Here is a 12,854-nt window from a genome sequence, read left to right on the forward strand (position 1 = left end):
ATCAGTACAAATATATTTAGAAGTAACTATTGTTAGGCTTTAATTTTTCATTTACCATAAGCCGAAAGCAAACTTTAATTGTAACTAAAACTAATCTTTTATGCATTTAGTTGAACTTATTTTTTTTCATACCAAAAATGTATTTAGGATACGTTTTATAACGATTATAACTTATGTTATGAATTTTAAAAGTACTGTCACGATAATTATTAAGTAAAAATATGTTTAATAAAAAGTATTTAGATGTTAAAATCAAAAGTAGAGAGCGGCCAGAGGATAGGCTGCCGGCAAGCAACAGAAAACAGATAATGACCTACAGAGAGCAAGCAACGAGCGACTGGCGGATGACAGCTAGTGGTGGCTGACTAGCTCAGGGAACTGCATAGCTAAGGGAATGGCCAACTGACGGCAGGCAATAGCCAGCTGGTGGCAAAGGATGCCCAGCAAGCAAAGGGTGGTGACTAACTGGCAGCAGAGGACTACCGTAGGCAGTCATCAGGCAATATAGGCCGGTGGCCAATAGGCAGCCGGTGACTGAGGGCGACAGGCAGCTAGCAGCAGAGATCAGTCATTGAACAGCAGGTTGTAGTGGATAGATAACAATAACAATAACAATAATAGAAGAAAATAAAAAATAGAAGAATATATAAATTTTTAATTAAATATAATTTTGTAACAAAAATATTAACAGCCAAAATTATTTTTCAAAAATTATTGATTTTAACTTGTATGTTTAGACGAAATATTAGATTTTTGCTTTATATTTACCAAAAATGGTTTTGTTTTTATGTAATAGTTGCAAGCATTTTCTAAATGCAAAAGTTACAGTAAAAAAACTACAACCAAACAGGCACTTAATGAACCTTCTACTTCCTCATAGAATAAGCACAAGCCCAAAAGCTGTTAAAAGATTTCATGATTGCCCTCACTAACAACAATTGAGTCTGATGTTTACAATGCCACTGGCCTGCCTGCAGATGTATGAGTATGCACTTCTCTGAATGCAACAAATGAAATCCTGTGGGGAGAAAAATTATACATGAAATTTTTAAGCAACAAAAGTCTTCCCTATAAATACATTTCCAATTCCGAAAACAATTTCTGTTTTCAACTCAGATTTTACACAAACTGGGGGTTTGCCTCAACAACTATTGGAAATGGTGTATGTTCAAATGTCTTCTCAGTTGCAAATTTTGTACTCAAGATCCTCTTCCGCCTCCTCGTTGCCTCTTCTCTTCTAGTGCTGCAGCTTCATTCAACATGTCAGCAGCATCCTTGTTCATGTCCAATTTGGCAAGTGCAACTGATTGCATGTAGAAGGCCGTGGGCCACTCTGGATAAACACATTGTGCTTGCATTGCATCCCGAAGTGCAGGATCTGGTTGATCACATAAAAGGTAGCAAAGGCTGCGCCTTGCCAAAACAGTTGGTGACACCATGGTTCCAACATCTATGAACTGCAAATCACAAGTAAGTCCAACCCAATTGGGATTCATGTAATGCCTTATTAGGTAAACGATTAGATAAGGGCATACCTTCCCCCGCCCCGCACAAGGAAAACATATTTCTCTCCCTACTGTTAACATTTAGCTTAGAAAACCTAAAAAGAAAATTATCTCTCTTCCCCCTGTTCCCCTGGTAAATTTTTGCTTGGAAAACCTGTTGAGCCACCTAAGCAGCAACCTGTGACCTCCTTCACCCATTTCTTATGGTAATGGCTATCTACATAAAGTGGTATATAGCTATTTTCTATATCTGCAAAAGAACATTTTTTTTACTCTAGATAATAAAGGAGCTTGCCCAGCACAGATCTATATGTGAAAAGGAAAAAAAAAAATAAAGATTTTCCAGGCTTTATCTTCTCCCTCCAATCAGCTACATAGAAAATGATTTTTGCTCAAATTATCCCGGTGACCGACAGGGTAAGTTTCACTCACAGAGGCATGGTTTTAGTAAGATCTCAGCCCTAAGAAACTGTACTCATCAACATGTGAAAAGTACAAGATTATACCTGTGAGTAACAATCAATGGCAGTTTTAAAATCTTTATCCCGAAATGCATAGTCACCACGTTTTCGTGCCTCCAGCATATCTCTCATTTGCTGAGTCCATTCTTGGAAAGATAACTGAACCAAGCCACAAAAATAAACTTATTAGCACCCTAAGACTAAAGCAGGAATTTGCAAGCCCATGCATGAGTCATTACCTCATTTGTTCCCTCATCATCCCTGTAGTGGGTCATAACCAAGATTTGATGAATTGCTGTCAGGTCCATCCTTGAACAGGCCTCACCCATTGGTGACAGAGGACGCTGGGGTGTTGATGGTGCTTCCTCGTGCTTTGAGATTCCAAGCATGACAAATGATGGAACCTGTAACCCAGATATACAATAATTTAGTTCTGAAAATGAATCAACAAATGACCTTTTCCTACCATAGCTGGCAAATGTTAATCTTGGAGAATCCTAGTAACAGCCCCAAATGCCCTGTGTTCAAGGTGATCAAGAGTTACCTTAAACAGGTGAAGATCCACATACAATGTAAGGGAGAAAAGTACATGTTACATATTTTAAATTAATCATTAGAACTGGAAAACCTTTTGCCAGTTCCTTCGTAAAAGAAATTATGTTATAAAATTACAGCACGATCTCTTTTTAAACGTATACTAATCTCATTCTCTCCTCATATGTACTTGGATGTATAGAAACTTATGAGTAATGTGACTCCCTTGAAATATATACATGTGCAGATGTTAAAGTTTTTGTGATGGTAGTACAGTTTTCCAATGCTAAATCTGAAATGGGACACAAATTTGCCCAATTAGGAAAGACTAGCAAGTTTCATCGATTGACTTTAAATGCTTCATTTATTATTGTGGCATTCATGGTTTCCGTGCTAACAGTTTGGTGCCTAATACGGATGGCAGTCAAGAGAATTCCCTTTAGTTCGTCATCCCACTTCCCTGTCAAGGTAACAGATGTATTGGTAATGCCACAGGCATTCAACAAATTTCCCGCTTGATACAGAAGCTTCAGTCTATAAGTTAATATTAATGCCAAATGTAATTTAACGCATTTACTAGTCACATCTTGCTCCACTAAGCAATCAAGATAAGTATGGAAATCCATTTGATGAATCCAACCAGAGAAACATAACCATCACAAGTTTGAACCGTTACTCCCTTAACATAGAAGGGACCCCTGCTTGAATTAACCTTATTTAAGTTAAAAGTTACTTACATCAGACTTTGTTTGCAGCGGAGCAAGTGTTTCGACAATATCCCTCGTGCTAGGCCGTTCCCTTGGCTCATACTGCAGACACTTAGAGGCAAGTTCAACAACCACAGTTGCTTCATCAGTGGAGAGCTTTCCCTCCAAATGAGAATCCATTAAGAGCATTATGTTTTTGCCCCGTATCATATCAAGAGCCTGAAATCACAAGCATCACAAGAGTTCTGCGTTGAATAAAACTGGAGCCAAAAAAGGAAGCATCTTATAACTGTCTTATTATAACATCTTGCACAGACATAACTGACAAAGGAAAAAAAAACCTTAGATAGCATTTATGTTAGATTATAACTAATAGATTGGGACCTTTACTATTAATTTAAGCTTTTAGAATATTTTGCAACAATCGATTATTAAGTAAATGTTAGCACAAAGTATAATAAATCCATGATTGATCCACGCTCTCGACCTAGCATTTGCCATGAAGGAACTTGTTAAAAGAGTATGAATAATATATTGGATTATTCTTACTAGGTTGAGCTTTTGAGATAGTTGGCTGCGAGAAATTATTTCATGTATGTTTCATCAAAAGTATAAGATTTATCACCCAACATTCATGATTATGGCATTATTTTGAATGCCCATATAAATCAAACAACAATGCTATTAGATGTGTATACCACATCTGACATTCATACAACATAAGACCCATCTATGATTAAAGCATAATTAACTTTGGGACACAACTAACACTCTTATATTCCCTGTATATACCTCAGCAACAAAATTAAATTGATAATCTGGTTTAAACCAGATACATGCACAATTTAGAAAAGGAAAACCAGAAATAAAATATATATATATATATATGCCATCAGAAGAATAGGCATTTAACCTTTCGACCAATAAGGTCATTGAATATGACTTCTGCATTCTGACAAATACAAGATACTTACGCGGCTAGGAGGTGTATGCTTTCCACTAAGCAAATCCAGGAGGACAGTCCCAAAGCTGTAAATAATACTCTCAGGGGTGACCCTTCCTACAAAATTAATCATGGCAGTGAGTAGAAAGCTCAAATCAAGCACAAAAGGAAGGTGGCCATGCAGCTGAAAGTAAGAAAATGCATGTCATAACTAGTAGAAGAATACAACATGACATATAACAACTAATCATGCTGAAGTAGAAATAATTTTATTTACAAATGAAATATGGGGGAAAAAAGGAAAAACAAAAAGAGAAGACTGCCATAATTTACGTAAGTGAACCTCCCACCATTTAGTAAGACAAGTTTTAATATGGAAAGTGCTCAACTAATAAGGAAATCTCAAAACAAGATTTCTAACACCCATAACCTAAGAAACATGAGCCAGGATAGTTAGGACCAGTTTAACAAGAATATATAGCAAAGTAATAACCATTCTTTAAGTACTCAGGAGGCGTGTAAGCAAGATTTGTACTGTAACTTTTTCCATCCCTGCTATTTTTCATCAAGCCAAAACATGAAAGACGTGGATCACCATCCTACAAAGTCCATCAGAAAAATAAGTTCTCACCCTAGGCAAGAATGAACACAAAAGAAAAGAACTAGCAAAGTAATACATTATTAAAACAACAATCTTCAAATTTAAAAAAGATTTACCTCATCAAAGAGAACCCTGTAGGCATTTAAATCATGGTACAACGGACGACCCTCGCTATTACAATAATCTAAGGCTTCAGCTATGTGAAAAGCTACCCTCAATCGCATTGCCCACTCAATTGTTTGATTCTCCCCTGTGAAGAATGAAACAATCAAACAACTTCATTACAAAATAAACAGAAAATGACCCAGATCCGGACAAACTGAAAACATGAATTGGGGGGAAACAAAAAACCAAGCATGATAAATTGAAAATTATCCAAATTCAGACCCCACGTGATAAATTAAAGAATGAAGTATCATAAGCAAAAACGTAACACGGATTGTTCTCATGCAGATCCTCTACAGGTATGAATACGACAAGAATAACAACGGATCTAAGCATTTACGCAACCAACATCAAGAACTTTAATTGGCTGCATAATATTTTAAATAAACAAAAGTGGATGATGATACTCTCTGAAGTCGACACTCCTTAAACAAAAATCCACAATAATGCAACTGCTAGATACCTAAAAAAAATCTATTAATCATTAAATAAAAATGCACTTGCAAGTATATAAGCTGAAGAGAAATTCCAGTGAATCTCTGGGAATACTGACCCCAGATAAAATACTCCGATTACGCCATTAATATCAAAGATATAGCTTATTCAAGTTTCAAATGAATAAAGTTAGCTTACATTTTAAAAGATGGATGTCAAATATTTTAAGAAGCAAGAAACCGTAAATGTTCTACAGGAAGACTAAATCAGCCATCACATAGACTGTAAAAGGCTAACAAATCTGGAAAAGGAAAAAAAAAAAAGGAACCTTAGGAATCAACCAACTTCCAGGACTAACTTCTGAACCAAAGTAGAAACTCAAGGCAAAAAGTAAACTAGACCAAAAAAACTATTCAGCCAATCAATTCGTGTCATAAACCAACAATGCGGTCCCTAGTTCACACCATGTTCTTATCAAAGATTCTGAGAGACCACGTATCTCAAGGTTCAAGAGAAAAAATCCATCTAAAACATCATAAAAAACCTATAGACCAACAAAACCCACTCTGGCATTCTTTGCATTGACCTAAAAGCTCCACCAAGATTTAGTGAACAAGAGAGTCAAATAAGAAAAAAATATTCTAATACATACAGTGAAACAAATGCTTGGAAAGAGTATCATTAGGCATGTACTCAGCAACGAGCAGCCTTTCATCCTCATCACAGCAATACCCTATCAAATTGGCTAGCCTCTTGTGCCTTAGTTTCCCAACTCCCCGAGCCTCATCCTAAAAAATACAGAAAACAGAACATGAAATTCAGGAATACCCATTCACAAATTATCAGCAAAAACCCACAAACGACTTCACAGAATCAAAATGAATGGATCAGTAAAGCAAAACAACAAAAATCATACTGCAAACTGTTTGGCGTCAGGCCAGGCCATCTTCGAGAACTTCTTGACAGCGATCCAGCGCCGGTTCTGGAGGCGACCCTTGTAGACAACATTGGCGGCCTTCTCAACGCCCTCGGAGACTACGTTGTCGGAGCTGAAGTTATTGGTGGCGGCCTTGAGGTCCGAGAAGGAGAACTCCGAGAAAGGCCGTACCCCTCCGCCGACATCGTCGCTATCGGGTCCGCCAACAGCGGGCGCCGGTTGGTGGGGCTGTTGCTGTGGCTCCTGCTGAGTTTGGTCTCTTTCTGGGTGGGTTTCCGTTACAAATGATGATTCACAGCAACCCATGATTTCCGATTGAAGGCTCTGAAGAACCAGAACCCCCAGTAATTATTATGGCTGTTATTTCTGGCTCTCTGCGAGCAAGAAATAAAGCAAAAGCGATGACGGAAATGTGGGGTTTTTGGGGTTGTAAGTCTTTGCTTTCTCGGCTTTTGAGTTGTTCTGTTACCTAGTCCTCTTTGCTGCTATAGTGCTTGTTGCTATTGTTGCTGTGGACATATTTATATATATTAGATATAGATATACATACACAATACATATATATATATATGGTAGTGAATTCAAGGGAGTTCCATAATTGCTAATTGCTATACATATAAAGGCATTAATTCTCATAATAACAGTTTCCTTGCTCAAAAGCTTTCATATTTTAGATTAAACACCAGCCGAGATTAGCTGTTTCGGTGCTGGAACTTTATTTGCAGTAAACTAATGTTCTTATCTGCAGTAAACCAGTCCCTGCTGAAATGAAAGATCATTTCTACTCGTTTGGGTCTTCTTTCTTCTCTTCTTGTCAACGTCGCTTACGTCTTAACATTATTAAACTTGTAAGAGAAATGATCTCTCATTTTTTACAGTTAAATTATATATTTTCTAATTATTATTTTTAGATATTGAAATTTGATAATTAAAAATTAATATCTACCGTCATACTCAAACAAATTTAAAATATTTAAAGAACTTATTTAAAAGTAAATTTTATTTTAAAAAATTATCTTCAAATTTTAAATAGAATCTGGCATTTACTATTTTAGTTTGATATAAAATTTATTACCATAAAAAAATTTACAATAAAAATCTAAGTTCATTCTAAAATTAGTTGTAATTTATTTTCATACCATTTTTTGTTTTTTATTTCAAATTTAACAAGGCATTAAATTCACATTCATTTGTTTGCTTGTTTTTTATCTCTATAATTATTTTTAATTTTGACCTTTCAAAATATTTATGCTACCAATCATTATTTAGTATATGGTAAGGTATTTCCACCTTTTTTTTATTGAGAACATGAATTCCATTTAGAGATTGTGCATGTTGTTTGTTCTTATTAGTGTTAAATATATACTCATTAGAATATTACATCATTACTAATATTTATATTTTATTTAATTAATAAGATGTATAAATTTTTACTCAAAAATTAATTAGTACACAAAATTTTAAAATTTTCAGTTTATGTATAAAAAATTGAAAAATAGTAATTTTTAATAAACTTATGCTTAAATTTAAATAAAAAATAAAAAGTATAAAAAAATATACATTAAAATTACAAAAAGATGTAAAACTGTGAATCTCACAATAATGATGGAGTCATACATCTATGATCCCAAGGCAGAGAATAGTTTGATAAATCATTGGATCCAAAGTTTAAGACTTGTCACTTCCTTGTGGAAGGACCAAATTGAAGTATCACACTGCACTGATTTATATATATTTTTTATATTATTATTTATGATAAAATAAAATTTACATTTAACTATAATATAAAAGAAAAAAAAAACCCCTATTACTCATATTTGTATTGTAGTATTCATTCTCTCACACAAAAATTAATTTGTGCATATCCTAATTATTTGACACAATATAATTTTTTTAATTGAAATTTTGAAAAGAAAATATAAACCTATATGCTACATATATATCTATATATTGTTTGATTATGTTTCTAATGAGGATCTTCATATATATATATATATATATATATTGAGTTAATGAGTATGAAAAGGGATATATTCTGCCACCAATTAAATAGCTGGCTTAATTGTAATTTCTTTTGCAGAAAGGATAATGATGTGTCACATCTTTGATAAGCAAATAATACAACTTCTCTAAGCAAGTTCTAATTTTTCACAAATTATATGATACAATTAAGACTATGATATCAATGGTTGGCAAGCAACATTTATTCTTTAATATATATTTATATATGAACAAGAATGTGAAATAATTCAGCTTGATGATATTTATTATTTCAAATTATTATATTATAAAATTACATATTGAACTTTTTATTAGATAAAAAAATTTAATTAAATCACCGATCCTTCTAAAAAATTAAACTACTCCTATTTTATTTTTAATATTTTAACATATGCTTTTACATATATTAACAATATATGTGTAACATTTATGTGTGATTCACTTGTATTGAATAAATTTCTAGCAATTTTTTTTTTAAAGTCATACATATAAAATTTATTATTATATGTGTATTATTGATTGATAGTTAATTTTATCATAATATTAAATTAAATTTATTAAAATATTAATAAGACTGTAATAATTAAATTAAATGTAATTTTAATAAATTAATATAAAATAAATATTTTAGAATAAAATATAAAAATAATGAATTAATATCTCACCTGATTTTTTATTATTTTTAATATATATGTATATATTATGTTTGCTGATGTATTGGACAACCACACATTTAATTTTCTTTCTCCTGCCACACGAGTGTTGTGACAAAGCCAAATTAATTACGAATGAATTAAATTATTAACTAGTAATCAGTAATTAAATAAACAGATAATCATCCAAGTCTTTAAAAGTCAAACAACAAAAAGCCATGTTTTCATTAATGTTCTGATACCAAACTAAATGGATTTTGGTAAGTATTCTTGAAGGATAATTTATTAGATATGTAGCAAATTATAAAGTAATGCAGATAAAAGCAAATTAACTCTATTAGTCAACGGTATTTAATAATAACCTAAAAACTAAGGTATTTGAAAATAAAATTAAAAAAATTCAGCCCACTAACTAATTATCTTAACATCCACAAATTTAATTAATATTATATATCGCTAGTTAAAAACTCTATAAATTAATTAATCAAGTGGGTTTTATATAGAAGAAAGAACCACAGTAAATTTAGTTTTTTTTTACTGAAATTATAAAAAAAAAATTATTCAATTTATTTATATAAATATTGAATAATGAACCTACTACATCACAATTTTTAAATTAATAAAATGATTTTAGATCTTTTAAAGATTTAATCTTGGCACAGAACAAGATTCCGACGAATACAAGGGAAATTAGATGAAAAAATATCAACTATCTAAAAGGATATGAGTATAGAAAAAACTACAAAAGTGAATACCTAAAAGTAATACTTCATTCTCAACAAGGTTATTAGAATAATAAAACATTAGTTATTGCTTTGATAGTCTATGGCGTCCGACTCTAAAGATAAAACTTAAATGTACTATGAGAACTCACAATGAGTATTAGATTTTGAATACTGATGAAATATTCTTTATGATTAATTCTTTAACTTGAAGAATTGTGAGGACCATATTTTGATTAGTTAATGGTCATTATCTTTCATGTTATAGATTATATATTATTTTTATTATCAGATGATTCATTTGAATCTATAGTTAATACTCATAATTTAAAAGGTAAAGCGTAAATCCATTATCCCAAAAATATAGTAAGCATCCACACCAGGTTCTAGTTAAAGTAATAAACTTTTATCTATGTAAATGTAAACTTATCTCTAATTGATATTATATTTTATTCTAATATGATGCTCATGTTAACTAACTTATATACATATTTTTTTAATAAATTCATCATTAATATAGTTTTTTAAATAAAGTTGTATTTTAAACTTCAATAAAGGTGCTTGTTGTCCTATCATTGACATTACATTTGATTTCAATATATTCTATAATATTTACTCCCACTATATTTCTTATCTAATATGTAAAAATTAGTCATAATCTACTTTTTATATATTTCCAACCATGGTTTGTTTTAAATTTTTCATCTTTTATTACCTTAGCTTTATGTATGTATAATCATAAGGCTAAGTGTGCTTAAATTTCTTATAAAGGCCCAGAACTTAAAAGAAAATAAAATCATGAATTAAATGCGGAAGCGAAATAATAGAGTTTAGGGTATACATTACTTATACAATACTTTAGAATGCCCAATAGGGTTACCAGAATGTTCATTCTAAAAAAAATTACGAAAATTAAGAAAATAAACAAAAAATTAATAACTGACTATTCTACGACGACCTTCACTAACTTTTAAAGGGAGTCCGGGTAATGATCTATTCACAACCCTCTTGTTGATCGAGATCTGGGTCTTGATACTATTGATCTGAAATAGTTAATGAAAAGGTGAACTATACTAACTCAAGAAAAATATCACACTACTCATCGATACAGAAACTGAAGGTTGGTAAAAATCATAAAAATAACCAATGGAGCTCTTGATTTAAGTAAATTCATTTATTATAAGAAAAACCATTTATTGCATATATTTACCGTTGTGAGATTTCCAAAATCGACATATAAATACAATAACTTAAATAATATTCTAACCTCATATTCAAATGAGTAAGAATAATAACTTTCTATTTTTATTTGCATATTGGTATCCCTATGGGCCCATATGGATGTCTCACTATGGGTGAACCCTATATATTAAATATTGTCAACAAACTGGTCGTCCCCATATCCTGTCCAGTATGAGCGCTAAAAATATCATCCTTCAATACCCTGTCTAATTTGAAGTAACGTTCACGGTAGGGTTTCTTATGTACCCGGTCTATCCATCATCTCCCAAGATATCCAGTAATGCTACCATTAATTAATTCACATAACCAAATAATTTCTCCTTTGCATATTAATTACCAATTTCACAAATCAACCGTAAATCACACAAGACAAACAATATATATATATATATATATATCAAAGAAGCACAACTGAATCATTCAACCATTTCAGTATATCATCATGCATTCAAAGCTGTAAATTCAATCATTAGCTAAACATGACAAATAAATAACTAACTGGTTCTGTCTCCATTAGTAACCTGCAATTATTCTCAAAGTTTTTCAAATTATACAAAATACCATATTATCGATTATTAAGCTTCAATTCCATAACAGAGAATAAAGTGATGGATTCTTACCCGAATCGGTATCCAAAATACCGAACTTTCTATTGTGCCTACTGGCGGTCCCCAAGTTTTTTGAATTTTCTTACAGAGATTAAAGCACGTTTCACGTACCTAAAAATACCTCAAAAACTCAAAATCGGTGTTAAAAATATTTTTTTAGCCAATTTCAAGATTTCAGTACGGTGGCACCACCGTGCTCCAGCGATGGCACTACCGCATGCGACGGTGGTTGCTAGAAAACCCTACTATTTTGGCTAATTTTGACCAATTTTATACTCATCCCTGCGAGAAAACACGTTAGAGGGTCTCGATTGGCCGAAAAAAGTCAAAAAATATAAACTTATGGCGGTGAGATTTTCCGGTACGACAGCTTCGTAGGCTCACCTTCATAGCTGCACCTTTTTCTTCGGTCAACCTTTAGAAAACAGAATGGTGAACACAATGATGGAAAAATCGCACGAAATAGGAAACGATAAGGGGCTCATCGGAGGTGGTTGCGAGTTTTGCCCGCAGCAGCGCTGTCAGGTTTTGCCTGCAATTTTCGGCTCACTTATCATTCCTTTTGCTTTGATTTGGCCATGGAGATGCTCGGAATCAAATTTCGGGTGGATAGAAGAATTTTTACCTTTTTTAGCGGTCAGAGGCGGCTTCGGCATGGTGGCGGGCGGCGGTCGGCTCCCTTCTCCGGCAACTGGTTCTTCTTCTCCAGCAGGAGACTTGCAGCTAGAATTTGAGTTTGGTGTGATGGGATGGCCTCCCTTGTGACCCCAAGTCAGTGTGCATTGTCACACGACGCTCTGGTTTGTCGAGACTGCTAACCGAACAGTCCTACGTGGTGCAATTTTTCTTAATTGGGTTCTAACCACTAATTTCTGATTTTTTTTCAAAAACACAATCCGAACTCAAATTTTCACCAATTTTTCCCAAAATTATTTTCAATTTCATCCTCAACCTATATCTTTCACAATTCCACATTAAATTGAATTTTATTAATTTCAAAATTAGATTTTTATAAATTTTTTAGCACTAAAATTAATCTCGGACCAAATTCCAGTTCTGGGTATTATATTTCTTCATTTGTTTGAATCTTTGTATTGTCTATTTTATTTGTGTTTTTTTTCCTCAGTTAATTTATTGTTTCCCTTTAGTGTTTTCATAAAAAATGTACATGTTTTTTAAACTTATAATCTTTAACATATGCATCTTTTATTCCTAACTCCTTGAGATCTCTCATTGTCTATTTCTCTGGCCTTTTTACACTTTACCCTATGCTCTTCTATGGTGTGCATGCTTTTAACATAATTTTGTTTGGTACTTTAAAGGAAAACGAAGTTCACCAA

The 12,854-nt window shown here is 32.6% G+C and overlaps 1 protein-coding gene across 1 annotated transcript; it reads right to left on the reverse strand.

Annotated features, from left to right (window-relative positions):
* Positions 1-854: 854 nt before the first annotated feature.
* On the reverse strand, positions 855-6,979 carry LOC110825436 (serine/threonine-protein kinase BSK1). Its single transcript, XM_088222468.1, has 9 exons — positions 6,268-6,979; positions 6,004-6,139; positions 4,868-5,001; positions 4,644-4,749; positions 4,182-4,267; positions 3,238-3,426; positions 2,206-2,370; positions 2,012-2,125; positions 855-1,457 (listed from the first exon to the last, which is right to left on the reverse strand). Exons 1-9 carry the CDS (start codon positions 6,592-6,594, stop codon positions 1,200-1,202), a joined length of 1,515 nt encoding a protein of 504 aa, XP_088078594.1. The 5' UTR covers positions 6,595-6,979; the 3' UTR covers positions 855-1,199.
* Between the last annotated feature and the right edge of the window lie 5,875 nt (positions 6,980-12,854).

Source organism: Carica papaya, chromosome 6 (assembly GCF_054855325.1).
Source record: "Carica papaya isolate Zhongbai chromosome 6, ASM5485532v1, whole genome shotgun sequence".
NCBI classification, from domain to species: domain Eukaryota; kingdom Viridiplantae; phylum Streptophyta; class Magnoliopsida; order Brassicales; family Caricaceae; genus Carica; species Carica papaya.